The sequence below is a fragment of the Myxocyprinus asiaticus genome, chromosome 23 (assembly GCF_019703515.2).
Source record: "Myxocyprinus asiaticus isolate MX2 ecotype Aquarium Trade chromosome 23, UBuf_Myxa_2, whole genome shotgun sequence".
In the NCBI taxonomy this organism is placed as follows: Eukaryota; Metazoa; Chordata; class Actinopteri; order Cypriniformes; family Catostomidae; genus Myxocyprinus; species Myxocyprinus asiaticus.
Genome location: NC_059366.1, coordinates 40,206,168 through 40,221,322, shown reverse-complemented (window position 1 = coordinate 40,221,322; position 15,155 = coordinate 40,206,168). Strand labels below are relative to the sequence as shown.

Below are 15,155 nucleotides of genomic sequence, written 5' to 3'. Positions count from 1 at the left end.
AAAATAAAATGAGTTAGTGGCAAAATATCGGTATCAGCCTATAGTTATTTTTTTGTTAAAATTTATATCGTATTGGACAAAACTGTTAATATCAGTGCATCCCTAATTATCAGGAAAACATTTATCCTTCTTTGTAGTTCGATGACAGCTTATCTTTTTTCTACCCTATAACTGAGTAATATTAAATCTATAAACCTAAAGAGAAAACTGAAATGGCAGTAATGTCAAATTCGATAAATTGGGTTACGAACACGTTTTTCTTTTTCAAAAATTTCCATGGACCCCCTGGCGGCCTCTTGGGGGTCCACGGACCCCAGTTTGAAATATATATAATTATACATACATGCATGCATACATACATGCATACACACGCGCACACACATACATTTTATTAAATGACATACAGTATATCCAAGTGAGGATGTCCCTAAAAGCCCCCAAAGGAAGGTTTTATCAAATTATGCGAACTTCTAGGGACATTTTGGTCCCTAAAGTATGTCAAAGTAATCACACACAGTTGCTGTAACTACATGAAATCTTTGTTTGCAGGAGTGTAAAGTAGCTGTTGTTGTATTTTAAGAATGAGAGCTCTAATGTGGCAGCATTAGCAGTTTTGGTTGTAAATGACAGCAAAGTTCTGATTGGGTTTCCATGGAACGCAACAAGTAAGCCTTGACTGGCTCACACGCAAATTCTGAACCGCCACAAGTCATGTTTGCAAAGTTCTTGCCTACACCTCAGCGAGATTTCCAGAGACGCTGTGCCCTTCGGTGACGCAACCAATGGCAAATAATGCCAAGTGATGAGACATTTGCGCAACATGGTTTCGACAGGTATTTGGCCCCGTGAGAGAGCAAGACGAAAAGGGCGTATGTTTCCCAGCTTGTATGTGCTGTAAGAGTTAATGTGCTGTGCTATATATAGACTCTCTGGTGAGAATTAGCAGCTGTGCAGCGTGCAAATAATTTACACATGTAAATTTGAATGTTTTTTCAATAATTCAAATAAATACAACAGCAGCTCAACTGTTAGTCTGTGTGCCAACAGTAGCCAATGTAAACTACAATTAAAAGTTGAAATGTTGGTTTGTAAATGAATGTCCCTTCACGATATCATTATGAAACATGCACCTTTGAAGAGTAAATCAACATAATTAATCTGTTCATCAGCGTAATGAATGGCTCCTGTATTGTTTTCCAGTAAATATACTATGCAGCCTCATAAAAATATAAAGATATTAAAAGGGTCATGACATGAGGAATCATATTTTCCTTTATCTTTTGACATATAAGAGTCGGAGTCACTGTACTATGAACATACTGTAAGTTTCAGGACTCAAAACTTCCTCATCACGGCAAAAAGAGCATTTGTTGAAACCAAGCTGCCAAAACGACTTGTTCCATACTTCCTCCACATTGTGATGTCACACTGTGGTTGACATTTGCATCTGAACGCCTCCACAACAACACATCAATGCCTACTTTACCTTATTACTTCTGTAGCCCCACACAGTAGCGGTGAGCAGTGAGATGGCAAGGAGAGAGCCAATCAGAACAGTGGGCATTTACTGTCAAGTCTTAAAGGAGAAGCAGCACCAAAACTGAGCATTTCTGACAGAGGGTCAGAATGGTGGAAAATGATCATATTTTACAAATATATGACTGTTTTGTGCAAAAACATTTATTAATATTATAAGTGAACATCAAGGAACATTAAAATAATAGAAAATGCATGATCCCTTTAAACTGTTAATTGCAATCTACAGATCACATTCAACAAAGATTAACATCAGTATTCTTTTGACAGAGAAAAGACAGAAACAAAACAGAGCCGGCCATATTATGCTGACATTTCCTCACTGGAAATGTGCCTATGCAAATCATGCATTTCCCTTTCCCCTCTTGCTGTTTGATCAGACCTGAACTCTGGAAGTATATGTTAACATCTTTTCCTTCAGCATGAAAGTGGGTGATATTCTAGTCTTGTTATGACAGATACACAAAAGCCATCTTTTCCCCTGACACATTTGCTTGAAATTAAGATTACGATACAACTTCTGAGAGAACTTGGACCTTGGCACTTTCAAATTGCTCCTCTGAACAAGGCACAATTAGAACTGGCGCAAATCTCATGCTACAATTTCTGTGAAACCTTCATTTGTGTTCTGCAGAGGAAAGAAAGTCATACACATCTGGGATGGCATGAGGGAGAGTAAATGATGAGAGAATTTTTATTTTTGGGTGAACAATCCCTTTAAGTGCACAGTCTTGGAACTTCTGTCTTAATAGTTTTTGCTTCAAATCAAAGCTTGTATTCTTGTAATTCGTCTCAGAGCTGGTTGGTTTGGTTCATGACTTAGAACTTTACTATGGCTCTTTATTGAATTTTATGAAATCCCTATGGGAAAAACTAATGGAAAAAACACTTCCGGAACCAAGACAGGCACTGTTCTGCTTTATTGTAATTGATTATTAAATTTCATGCTCTGAATTTTCATTGTCAGATCAATGCATCATAATGCATCAATGCATTTTTTTCACTCCTTTAAGTAAGTTAGCTGGAGGGAAAAACACCTAGATGGATCAAACAAGCTTGCTGATAATTCTGGCAGCTCAGCATGTAAAGATTAGCTCACAGGTCAGTTCACGTTAACAACATGTGTCGCACACCTTGAGCTTCACACAGTCACCCTAATGGGGCTTGTTTGGGGAAAGACAAACAATGTTGAACTATTAATAGAAAAGATCCTACATTGAAATTCTGTCCTGCAACAAATAAAACCATTTTTTTCATCCAGGGCATTCTATGAGGGACAAGTGGAACCGTGAACCATGAGGCACTTCGATCAATGTCAAAGTTCAAAGTCAAACTAGCCCTGGGTTGACAAACATCTTGCATCACGGTCTTGGCCACTCACTCAACTTTGTCCTGCGTAAACCGACAAAATGAGCTCTGTCTGAACCCAATGGACCTCAGCGTCCCAGATTATAGGTCGCCATGTCAAGCGTTTCCTAGTTTTAATGAGAGGAACCTGAATGAGAGGAATGTGAAGAAAAAGTATCCGGAAATACACTCGTTTCATCAGCTATTTTAGAATGACCATTACAACAGAGTTATTGACCATAATGAAATCAGACTGCATCTGCTGCCAAGCTGTTTCTATCACCACAGTCTCAACCAAGCCTCGGTAGATTTTTCAAATCGCTTGCATGTAGGGAACAACAGATTTGGTGTAAACCTTTGGTCACAATTACACAAGAGAGATCATGTGATTTGTGTGTGTTTGTGCAAATGTTAGAATCTCCATTACTTGATCCTGCATTTCAAAACAAAAGCAAATTCCTCCACATTCCACAGCTATCAGATTAATGCCATCTAACAACGATTATAATTAATAAGCCGAACACATCTAAGGTCATGTAAATGCCATAAACGGTCTCTTTTATCATGGTAAGGTGAAAAACTGATTGACACTGGTAAATATACACTAAATTAAGAACCAAGAGGATGTAAACTTGCAGGATCATTTGTGTAAATTCAGTTATAATGTCTTGTGGAATATACAGTATGTAGATATTTGTTATGTCAAATAGATCATCAGGGCAGTACTTAATTAAAAACAAAATGCAACATATACATATATATATATATATGATAAACATCTTGCCGATTCTGCAAGGGGGGATGCAAAGTTATGGACTGAACTATAGTTTTTTGCACATTACCCCAGTTTAAAGTTACATGTAAAAGATTTACAGCATTTTTACCGGCTTATCCAATGTGCGCAAGTTTTGTGCGCAAACCTGTTTACACTTTCATGTCTAAAGCAAAGAATATCGCGATGATTTGTGTAAACGCAATTTTCTTGTGTTGTCAGAACAAGCAGATTTTTGGTAGTCATCAGCATATTGGGGCTTACATGCTTACTCTTTTTAAACAGATTCCTGAAAACTCTTTCCATCTTCCATTGGTTGTCCAAACAGTCCCACCCCAAACTCACACAACTGGTCAACATGATCACACGGCAAAACGGCATGTTGTTTTTAACAGTTCCAGTATTGGCCTACAATATGCCAACTCACTGACAAGCGCCATCTCCTAGTGGACATTTTTGCATCAGCTCTAGTGTGTTTATCTTTCCCTTGGTGCGACTGGACGCATGTTGTGTCAGCAGCATGGGAGACCCGAGTTTATATCCCCGCGTTAAAACCAGGAAGTAATCGTGTTCAAATAAGCAATTACGAGCACGATTCGGAGGTTTCATTTTCCCCTCTAACATTACATTTTTACTCCACTGAGGTTTAGGTTTGGTGTTTGGGTTGGGGAGTACAGTTTATGAAATATACATTCCTCTTCACTGTTTTACAGCCTGTACAGCTGAAAACAATTCGCTTCACAACTCGCTTTTAGCGCCCCTCCATGGACATTAAACCCGGAAAATGGAGCTCACACATGCCCATACGTCCAACAACAATTACCACTTTGGCCACTGGGAACAGTAAGCACAGACCGATTTTAGCTAAGGAAAAATCAACCTACTGTTTCCAATTTCACTGTGAGATCAATCTGAATTGGTTGAGCCTCTCAAATAAACAAAGGAATGTTTGAATAGCACCACAGAGCCCCAGTGTGACACTTATAGGTGAAATTAACCAATAAATGGCTTACGGTTGACTGCGTATTAAGCTGGAATGAAAATGATTACACACATGAGCTTTAAAATTCACAATGAAATGGTGTTTGCAACCCAAGCTACTTCCGTTATTGGACATACATTATACAGCATCCAAGTTAAAAAGGACATTCAGCCAAAAAAAGCAGGGCAGGATTTGATCCATCTGGACTTGATTCGATCATGAAAAGTGGGCCTTATATACCAGAAAGCAGAAAAGAGTAAGGGGAATACAACACACATTTTTAGGTTTGGAGAATGTGTTCCACAGACCCTTGATCCGCTAGTGACTTCTAGTCAGTTCTTCAAAAAAAACATGAATGGCATGACAAGTAGATGCCAAACAACTGCTTTGAGTCACCACATTTCCCAAACACACATGAGAAGCACAATCACCGCTCGTGGAGATGTGGAAAAGTGTTTCTTTGGCAACATAAATGGAATCATTTACCATGTGCCAAAATCCAGAAGCACGAGAAAGTTCCATCCAAATATTTTGTCATCTCCTTTTCTGTCCATTGCCCCACTTTATTGACATGTGTTGGAGGTGTACAGTTTGCTATGGTTAAGACATTTGTTAGTGAGTTTGGATTCTCTACTGTCATTTCAACAAGTAGTCAGGTCAAGAATCCAACCCTCCAACTGCCAGATTCATTTTCAGAGACACAGTCATCCCTGAGCCACACAAAACTGGTCCCACAATGAAGCTCTTCACAACTCCTCTCAATCCTAGAGCTGCAAAAACATTTGAGAACGTGACGGGGCCCCTGATCTGGCTCTCCATGCATCCAGCACATAAAAACAATCTCTCTGCCTCACACTCGCTCTCTCTCTCCTCCTGTTTGTCGAAACACTCACACACTTCCATTGTCTAAGAGAGGAAAACCATCTCTCATGATCTCCCCTGAGACTGTTGTGTGATCTTAAAACATTTTATGAGAATTTCCCACAATGGATAAAAGCAGCTACTGTCAACCTCTTCAGCCAATGCTTTGCTAAAGACTAACTTCTGCTGTCCTGTCCAGTTGCGTCCTCTAAAGGTGGCGTCTCACTAACCGACTCGGAACAGACCAGAACTCATTGGAAGAAGAGATGTGAAAAACTAAAAATACATACAAATACATCGAAATACAGATGAGGCATAAAAGAAACAACATAATATCAACCAAAGCCTAATGATATTAATGAATGAAGCCAAAAGAACACATACAGAACATTTGGATGTTTAAACACTCCTAACCTGAAAAAAGATTCTTCCATAAAATATCAGGAATAGTCATTGGAGGGCCAGTGGCAGGATGTTGTTTACCTTTGTCGTGGTCGGTCCTGATCATGTCCATTAAAGAATTCTCCAAGGTTTGCAAGTTAAATGGGTCAAAGGGTCGATTTCGTTCCTAAAAAACAGAACAAAGAGGTCAGAGGTCAGAAAGTAGAGACAAGCCACTGTAACTACAAGCCCATTTCACAACCTCTTGAGTGTCAGGGCTGAGGTTAGGGCCAAGTTCAGATCTGCAGAGACAATAAAACTTTAGGACTGCGATCCTGTCAAATATTATTTACATGTGTTTTCGCATGGGATTATTTTTTTTTTACCATTCAATAGAAACTGATTCATGTTCATTAAGTGTTTGGCAGTAACATTTCTGTAGCCGATTATGAATTAGACCTACAGTATGTGAAAATTAAGGAATGTAAATAGGCAAAAATGTAAACAAATGCCTTACCCTAAGTATTCAACTTCAGATTGAATTCTGTTATAAGCTCCAAAATGCTGTCAGTTTTGAAGAATATTAGGTTAGATGGCTGGTCCACTGTGAACTCCATTAAACAATACAAAGTAAGCAGGGGAATAAAAGAAAAACGAAAAAGAGAGTGAACCAGTGAAAGTTTGGGGATGAATACGGCAGTTGGCAGAGGCCAACCAAGGGAAGCACATTGTTTGCATATCGAGCCTATTGTCCGGCAACTAGCTGAGCATTCAAAAAGCCATATTTCCCCTCTAGGGTTCCAGATAAAAATCTGCCCACTTTGTAAAAATCAAGAGCAATCAAAACGCTGAGCTCTTTACTTCAGTCGCTATCAGACACAAGCCACACATATCTCTGCATTAAACAACTACACACACATGCCACATCTTGTATTGTGGCAGCCTGATTGCATAACTTGTGTTGCATCTACTGAGCTGAATGACATTTACAGCAGGGGCGTAGCAGTCATTTTAAAAATGGGGGGGGGGGGGGTGTACAGTTGTCAGTAGGTGGCATGCACAGACCCAACACTTACAGTGCAGTATTAATATACTACACTATATATTAATATACAAGTATGATATAAGTATTATGTTAATATATACGTATTATTTACTTTTACTATTTGTAGTATTTTAAAGATTCAAGTATTGTAAAATAATTGCACAATTTCGCAAAATTAGCTGCAAAAATAAAGAGCATCTTGTGGAGCACTTGCTTCTGTATCACACAAGACAATAAAAGACAGAGCACAAGCTAGTCCTGAATAAATTATTTAATCAATTACAATAATGACAATTGTGCATGTGCAATTTATTTTTTCACTGTGGGATTTAAATGTATCCAAGTGGCTCGAGTGTTTTGACTACGTTCACCAAAATTAGTTCAGATCCATTTAATGATTCAGTGACCATTTCTGGTGATGCTGGAAGGTGGTGACAAATGAGTGAGTCACTGAATCAAAAGAAAATTTGTAATCCTTTAAAATGTGTATGTCTACAGATCTACAAAGAGACTTTAGTAGAGGTTTTAAGCATTATAAGAACAAAGCAAATCTATAATTTCCCTAGAGTTTGTGAGCTGCTGAGCATGTTTTTTTTAAAAGACAATAATAGTCTTATAATAAATTATAACGATATACATTTTCATGTATAAAAAAGCATGTCTACATATCTATTCATTTCAGTAGAATGCCTAAATGTTCTAAGAACACAGCAGATCTATATTTTTTCCTACAGTTTGTCGAGTGCACACCAACATAGAGGTAAAAACAGGAGCTGATCTTTAAAATAGCTTTACATATTTAACACAGATCTAGTAATCTGCTTGAATTGGCAAAAACAACCGATCAAACTTTTACCTCACAAACATAATGTAAAAAGCATAACTTAATGAAGACTCATGCGCTGATATAAACTCCACTTACAATGTGTTTTTTTTCTGCCGTGCATTTCACGTAATGCTGCCAATCAAGAACGATATGCCGATAAATAACTCTCATTTGTGTGTTTCTCATCTCTAGATTATTAATTTAGATCAATATCAATGTCGATAAAAAACATGGATAAATGAGCATTGTTGAAAGCAACTTTGTAAAAATGAACGGAGCCGCGTTGATTAGACTGTCTGACTGACGGCCTATTACGTAAGGGTTGTTTCGGCTCATGAAACTCACCTGTGATTGTCTGGATGGTCGCTCAATCAGCCCAAAGTAACAAAATGCAAAGAATACTGTATACAAATCCACTATATGGACTCATATGGGTTTAGCTTGGAAAAGTGCAGGGGACAAAAAAAACACCTTTTTAAAGAGTGCAGGGGATGTGTCTCCCACGTCCCCCACGGCTGCTACGCCCTTGATTTAGAGGGATCGAAAAGTCTGAGACAAACAACTGAAAATGCTTCCGTTACAATCGGATTCGTTACAAATCATCTTATTAGCATTACCATTTGAGTGAAAAGCTGAATTGGAAAAAAACAAAAAACAAAACAAAACATGAATTTCAAAATGTTGTAGTATTAGGTATGTCCCCCTTTTGCTTTAATAACAGCATGCACTCCAGCTGACATGGACTCTACAAGTTTGTGAAAACCTAACAGCTATCATAGCAAGATTTGTGAATATTCCAAAGAGTGTGCTTCAATAGATAAAGGAGTAAACATGAGCAATATTAAAATTAGTTTAGTGATTAGTTGACCTAGAAACAGCTGAGAATATAAAATATAAAATAACCTTTCTTTTAAGTTGTTTTAATAACAAAACTTCCTTTCTTTAAATAAGAAATAATACCAAAACGTTATTACGCAACTGAAAAGTTTAAATTCCAGATTTTTTATGTGGTCTAAGACTTTTGGACCCCACTGTATGCTTTATTTATTCTTTTCATATTTCTGTTCGTTTTCTGCAAGAAAAATGTCTTTACTGTGCAGAAACTCCGATTAAGCTATAAGAAATAATGAGTTTTAATTAAGAAAAAACAAAAACAAAACCCAACCTTCCCTTGAATGCTTCTCGAGCTCACAGTTTTGTTACAAATTCCAACAAGAACTTATTTAATTTCATGGCTTTTAATGAAGTTCATTAACATCATCAAGTGAAATTTTCATCATAAGGTAGGCCATATCAGAACAGACAGCGTGCATGACTCATCAAAAACATTCATGAACATTTTTCGAGCTAATTATGGAGGAAAAAATTCACTGAATGGAGCAGAATAAGATTGTTAAACTACATAATGAACTGATTTGCTTTGTTAAAACAAAAATATCAGTGTACTCTGAGTCTATCACTTTGTCAACAGCATCAACAATGTTTCCTTTCATGACAGCAAAACAAGCCACACCTCCTCAACTCAACAACCCCCAATCAGATTCGAGTGGTGTTCCCTTTAAACGCCCCCAAGTGAGCTGCAGAAGAGCTTCAAATGAGAATTTGAATCCTTCCACCTTACAATGACATTTATAGAAACAGCTGGAAAATAATTCAAACCAACTCTCCTTTAAAGCAAGAGAAAGTAATTGCAAGGAACAATATAAGTGACAATAAATAGATATTTCTGTAAATTACAGGCTAAGCTTTTGCAAATGGAGTATATATATATATATATATATATATATATATATATATATATATATACACACACGCATATACACACACACACACATATATATATATATATATATATATATATATATATATATATATATATATTTCTATAAGATATATTCTGTACATTATGCACTTCCAATGCATAACAAGATGATAAACCTCAACATTCAAAAAAACTAGGCTAAAATGCCAAATGCAAAACTCAAACTCGACATTAGACAATACATTTCAGCCTCTATCTATAATGTTTTATGTCTGTATATTATGTTTATTTTGATGCATTATGTCTAAAGTGGTGTATTATGGAAGGTTATTGTAAAATCTCACCTGAAATGGTAATATGTTGTTGCCGTTGTCGGTTCTGAAGGATTCTGAAGGCTCTGATATCATCCAGGGTTTCTGCAGGGCTGCGGGTCTTTGATATTTCGGGGGCCCGATGACATTGCTGGGGAAAGGTTTCTTCGTTGGGGAGATGGGGTTGAGCGCAGACGGGACGCCCAGTCCGAGACCGAGCGCTCTCCGCGGGTCTCTGCCGCTCCAGGGGTTCGCCGCGGAGCTCCACACCGCGTTCTGATGGTTATTCCAGGCGGACGAAGAGGCGGACGATGCGGACACTTTATTGATGAGGGTCTGGTGACTGTAGGGGCTCCTCTGATTCACACCGACAGGAGATCTTCGCATCTGCGGGGAAAAATTCCCCCCAAACACCGGGTTGACGTGATGGGGAAAGTTTGGAAACATCATCGTCCCGTTTACCGAGGGAATCCCTTGGAAAAAGCTCTCGTCCACGGTGTTCGTGGACCAAGTGTTGCCGAACGACGGTGATGGAGAGGATCCGACGGTATCCTGATGGAAACCCACAGCAGGCAGGACCGGAGACTCCATAGCGATTCGCTCGGAGTGACCGTGGCTCGGCTCGTCCAGAATCGGCGGGTCGGAGGGGGTCGGGGTGGATGGCGGGTCTATGTTTGACGGGTCTTGCTGCTGATGAGGCTGAGCTTTGCTTTTGTCCATCAGTAAATCATCCTGCATGTTTTGAGCTGTAACACAGATGATCAATTATGATTGATCACTGGAATTTGTATTAATGGGCCCCTGGTCACCCATGCATCAGCAGCACAGGATCTGTCTGTAGCCTATCCCCCTTTTTTATCCCCCCCACTCTTGTGCCCAAATACGAATTAAGCAGAAACGCTTGAAGGTCACCGATATTCACCAATTTTCGCCACGTCTCGTTTCTCTCTCACCGGAACTCCAGAGAGAAATGAGAAACTGATTCTTGTTCCTGTTTTTTTACATAAGCCCCGCCCCTAAATTTGCATACGTCAATAAATACAGCTGCGTCCTTCAGCAAGGTTCAAAGCTACACAGAGCCATATTTTACCATGCAGTTGAACATATATTTTTTGTTTTTGTTTTGCATAGTATCCTTTATACATGAGAACAAATTTTAGATTCAAAGTCTTTTAAGTTCAAATATATCATACTACAATCTCTTAAATGCATTTAAGGAGTATTTCACCCAAAAATTGAAAATTCTCTCATCATTTACTCACTCTCATGCCATCCCAGATGTGTATGCCTTCCTTTCTTCAGTGAAACACAAATGCAGATTTTTAGAAGAATATCTGAGCTCTGTAGGTCCTTACAATGCAAGTGAATGATGGCCAAAGCTTTGAAGCTTCAAAAAGCACATAAAGGAAGCGTGTAAGTAATCCATCCATAAGTAAGTCCAGTGTTTTAATCAATGTCTTCTGAAGCGATCCAATCAGTTTTGGGGGAGATCTCGTTTTTCACTATAAATCTTGTCTTCAGCAGTCTCCTTGACGATCATGATTTCAAGCTCGATTACACTTCCTAGTGCTCCGTGCATATATTCAGAAGGCATGGATTATACCACTGGAGTCGTATGGATTACTTTTATGCTGCCTTTATGTGCTTTTTGGAGCTTCAAAGCTTTGGTCATCATTCACTTGCATTGTATGGACCTACAGAGCTGAAATACTCTTCTAAAGATCTTCGTTTGTGTTCTGCAGAAGAAAGTCATACACATCTAGGATGGCATGAGAGTGAGTAAATGATGAGAGAATTTTCATTTTTGGGTGAACTATTCCTTCAATATTGGCAAGAATAACACATTTCTAAGGTATCATGACCTTGTTTTTCTTTCAGATTGAGCATTTCTATTATTTATTTCTATTAATTTTTTTAATATAATTTGATGTATTTTTCTGTATATTCTAAACATCTGTTTTTTTTTGTAATACTCTGGCCTTTTCCCACCTTTTCATTGTTCTTTAATGCAGAACTCACTGTTCTTTATGTAACGTGCAACAATAATTAAGAGTGCCATTTTTGTTGTTGTTGTTGCAATGTGCGTGTTTAAAATAACGACCTACATACATATGGTAAAGAGGCAAAACTTCATAAAACAAAAAATGTTGCTGAGGTTACTGTCCAGTTTTAACGCACTCAAGATGTCTATAAAGAAAAAACAAATGCACAGTTTTATGCATAATACTGCAAAGTGTATGTTCAGACTTGGATGGTGTACAAAAGTCCATTGCATAGCTCAGCAAGGAGGTTATATTTGCTGGAAGATCTTGGGTTACACCCAGCAGTACTGCACAAAACATCTACGCAACTGAAATTTCAACAGCTCTTGTATGTTTTACACATCAGGGCTCCTAGTCTGGCTGTATTGCACTTAATGTGTTGTCTGTGAATCTCCATGTTATTTACAGCCATTCTCAAGTAGCTATTCCTCATCTGTTTTGTGAATTGTTACCATTTCTGTGTATAGCAGGCACCCAAACAGTTTCTAAAATCGAGATTTTACTTCAAATTCAGAAAATGTATTTACATATCCACATACCTCTTGAGGGTTTCTACGTTGGTTTGAGTCAAAAAATACTCCCCCATGAAAAACAGGCCGAGAATGCGACAGTTTCCTCGAGTCTGACGGGTTATGAACTCAATCTTTGATCAAATTGCAATTAAAATAGACGATCGTAAGGAGATAAAGAGCGATTCAGTCAAATTTCCCCACCGTTAATCCTCGTTTCTGCTGCATTAGAGCAGCACATCCAAGGTCATATTAGAAACCATTGCATCAGATCACGCGCTGACCAAATACATCACAATAAATATTATAATTTCATACCGTCACAGCACATGAATGCATATGATAGTGGATTTCTAAAACGCACTGGGTATTGGAAAGGAAAAGAGATTAAATCCACCCCTTTAATCCGCCGCACACAACTCATAGTACTAAACACATTTAGCATGCATATGATGGGTTGATTTTCTGTCTTTTCGTTCTTTCGTTTTCATTTTGTACATGAATCAGACTTTACCTTATCGTTCACCTTTTGGGATTCTGCAAATAAGGCTATTTCTGTTTGTCTCGTCTGGGCTTTCATATGACAGATGAGTTACTCTTTTTGCAGTCGCCTCAACAGCTGATTGACTGCGGCGCATGGCTGATGCACTGAAGGATTGTGGGAATTGTAGTTTTTAGGGAACAAAATAAAATCGACTGTATGACATGCTGTAAAGCGCATATGATGTTCTAACAAGCAAAACACAATATTTTTACCTACTGAGTTTTCAGTTAAAATGCGTGCATTTTAAGTCTCCTACACAATAATGAACTCTAATGCATTCTATGCACAAGAAAATGAAAATACACCATCCACAAACAATCACATTAAAATGCCCTATCCATATACTATATGGTAAATAGAAAATGAATTTAGCCTTCACTAATCACAAATAGATTTGTACATGCTGATCTGTTTCACACTGTAATGTAAAAGGTTGACTCTCCTTACCGCAGTATGAGGTGTTCTGAAGCCAAATATGTATCTTCATGTTGCTCAAGCAGGCGTAGTCCCTTTTGCTCTGGGCTGCCTGCCTGCCTGAGCGAGTTGCGAGTTACATGCAATAAAGACTACATCTCCCAGGGTGCATCTGTGGTCGCGAGAGTCAACGCTCGTGCACGAATGGTGCTGTCGCGTCCGCTCGTGCTCCCTCACGCGCAGTCAATGCGTGCTTCGGGAAATATAAACATTTATGATCATTAATTAATAGATCATTTTATAACTATTCATGTCGGTCGTTTGTAAACGGATTTGTGCTGTTGTTTGCGTTAGTAAACCGCGCGCATATCAGTGTTTAACACGGCTTTGAGATTCGCCGCGGCCTGACGATTAATCGCCTTTGACATATATGTAATTATTAAAGTTGAGTTGGTAATCATTAATTAAGTGTGTGACCTTATGTAAGCATGGCAGAAGAAGGAGCGGTTGTGATGCAGCAGATCGTGGACAGGTGAGTGAATGATAAAACATGTAAACAAACGAGGTCAGCTTCATACCATCCTGTCACTTAAGATGTACAAACATTTTTAGGTTTGTATGTGGATATGCATATTCTTTATCTCGTTCTTAATGAATTAATAGAGTGGTTGATGAGTGATTGTTTGAAGGTTTAGCATTTCAGCGCTTTAATAGATGCGACATATGTTAGCTGCCTAGCCATGTTGTTACGTCATTTACGAGGGGGCGTGGCTTTGATTTTGTCTTCAGGTATTGTTTTTATTCAGTCTTTTACTTATGTACTAAGAGCTTTGTGTGTTTTATGTGTCCTGTTAATTGTTTATCTTCCTCTTTTCTTCTGTTAATTCTGGTATCCACGTTACACATTCCCAGGTGGTATTGTAAACATGCTGTTGTGATTTTTGTTATTTTTTAATTTTTTTTTATTTTGTTTTATCACATTTCGTAGTCGTATTTGGAAATTAAATGCATTGGTGGACTGAAGGATTTACAAATAACAGTAGTTTATTGCATTATTTCATAACCCTTTTCACCTACAATGGGTGCTGTAACTGAGGTTGTTGGACAGGTAGTCTGAATAATTTTATTTATTTTGAATGGCCTCAAGTTGATTATCTATTTTAAGAAATTATTTTGTTTTCCACATGCTACTAAAATTACACCGTAATAACCTGTTTGAGTCTTGGCAGCAGGTAGTTGTGGCCTAGATTAAAGGAATGTTCCAGACAGGTTCGGTACAAGTTAAGCTCAAGCTGTGGTTTATCATTGAAAATTTAGACTTAAAACATATTAAAACAAACAAAAATTGTATTTACAGTAGTGCACTTACAAAATACAAGTCTTTGGGGCAAGACATTCAGGAGGTTTTAAAAGCAGAAATATGCCGTTTGTATTTTTGTTTAAGCACTTAAATGAATTCTTACTTTCAAAAATGTGTTATTTGAGCTGAAAAGGTGTCTAAATTGTACTGTTAGTGGTTGGGACTATGCTTCTAGGTCAGTGATTATATAGTTATGTTTTACTCCTTTGAGTAGAGTTTGTGCCATGTAAACATTGTTTTCCATTTCTTCCATGTATCATGTGGAAGTTACCAGGTTTACATGGTCATGACAGCAGTTTAAATGCTGGATATAACTTTGCACAGACAGGTTAGTAGTAAGCATTTTTATCACACTAGATAATATTCCCATCTTGTGGCGATACTATCAAGATGCATTGCATTGCTTTACACCATTAGGGTTGCTCCGATACCAAAATTCTGGCTTCGGTACGATACCAGCCCT

At 38.1% G+C, this 15,155-nt stretch overlaps 2 protein-coding genes across 6 annotated transcripts in view; one reads left to right on the top strand and one right to left on the bottom strand.

Moving 5' to 3' along the window:
- The window catches only part of LOC127414087 (cytoplasmic polyadenylation element-binding protein 3-like), a 39,974-nt gene extending 26,530 nt beyond the window's left edge, over positions 1-13,444 (bottom strand). The window contains exons 1-3 of one of the 4 annotated variants that reach the window (XM_051651824.1): positions 13,366-13,444; positions 9,857-10,569; positions 5,982-6,066 (exon numbers count right to left, since the gene is read on the bottom strand). In XM_051651824.1, the coding sequence (XP_051507784.1) occupies positions 5,982-6,066; positions 9,857-10,569; positions 13,366-13,405 (838 nt within the window). In that variant the 5' untranslated portion in view covers positions 13,406-13,444. Of the gene's footprint in view, positions 1-5,981; positions 6,067-9,856; positions 10,570-12,404; positions 12,856-12,888; positions 12,997-13,365 lie in introns of those variants that run through there. The other 3 variants (XM_051651821.1, XM_051651822.1, XM_051651823.1) reach the window with 3 other exon arrangements.
- Positions 13,445-13,494: 50 nt separating this feature from the next.
- The window catches only part of LOC127414419 (E3 ubiquitin-protein ligase MARCHF5), a 32,644-nt gene continuing 30,983 nt past the window's right edge, over positions 13,495-15,155 (top strand). The window contains exon 1 of one of the 2 annotated variants that reach the window (XM_051652439.1): positions 13,495-13,864. Coding sequence is in view for 1 of the 2 variants with exons in the window: in XM_051652438.1 (XP_051508398.1) it covers positions 13,821-13,864 (44 nt within the window). In the remaining variant the exon portion in view is untranslated. The remainder of the gene's footprint in view (positions 13,865-15,155) is intronic. The other variant, XM_051652438.1, reaches the window with a different exon arrangement.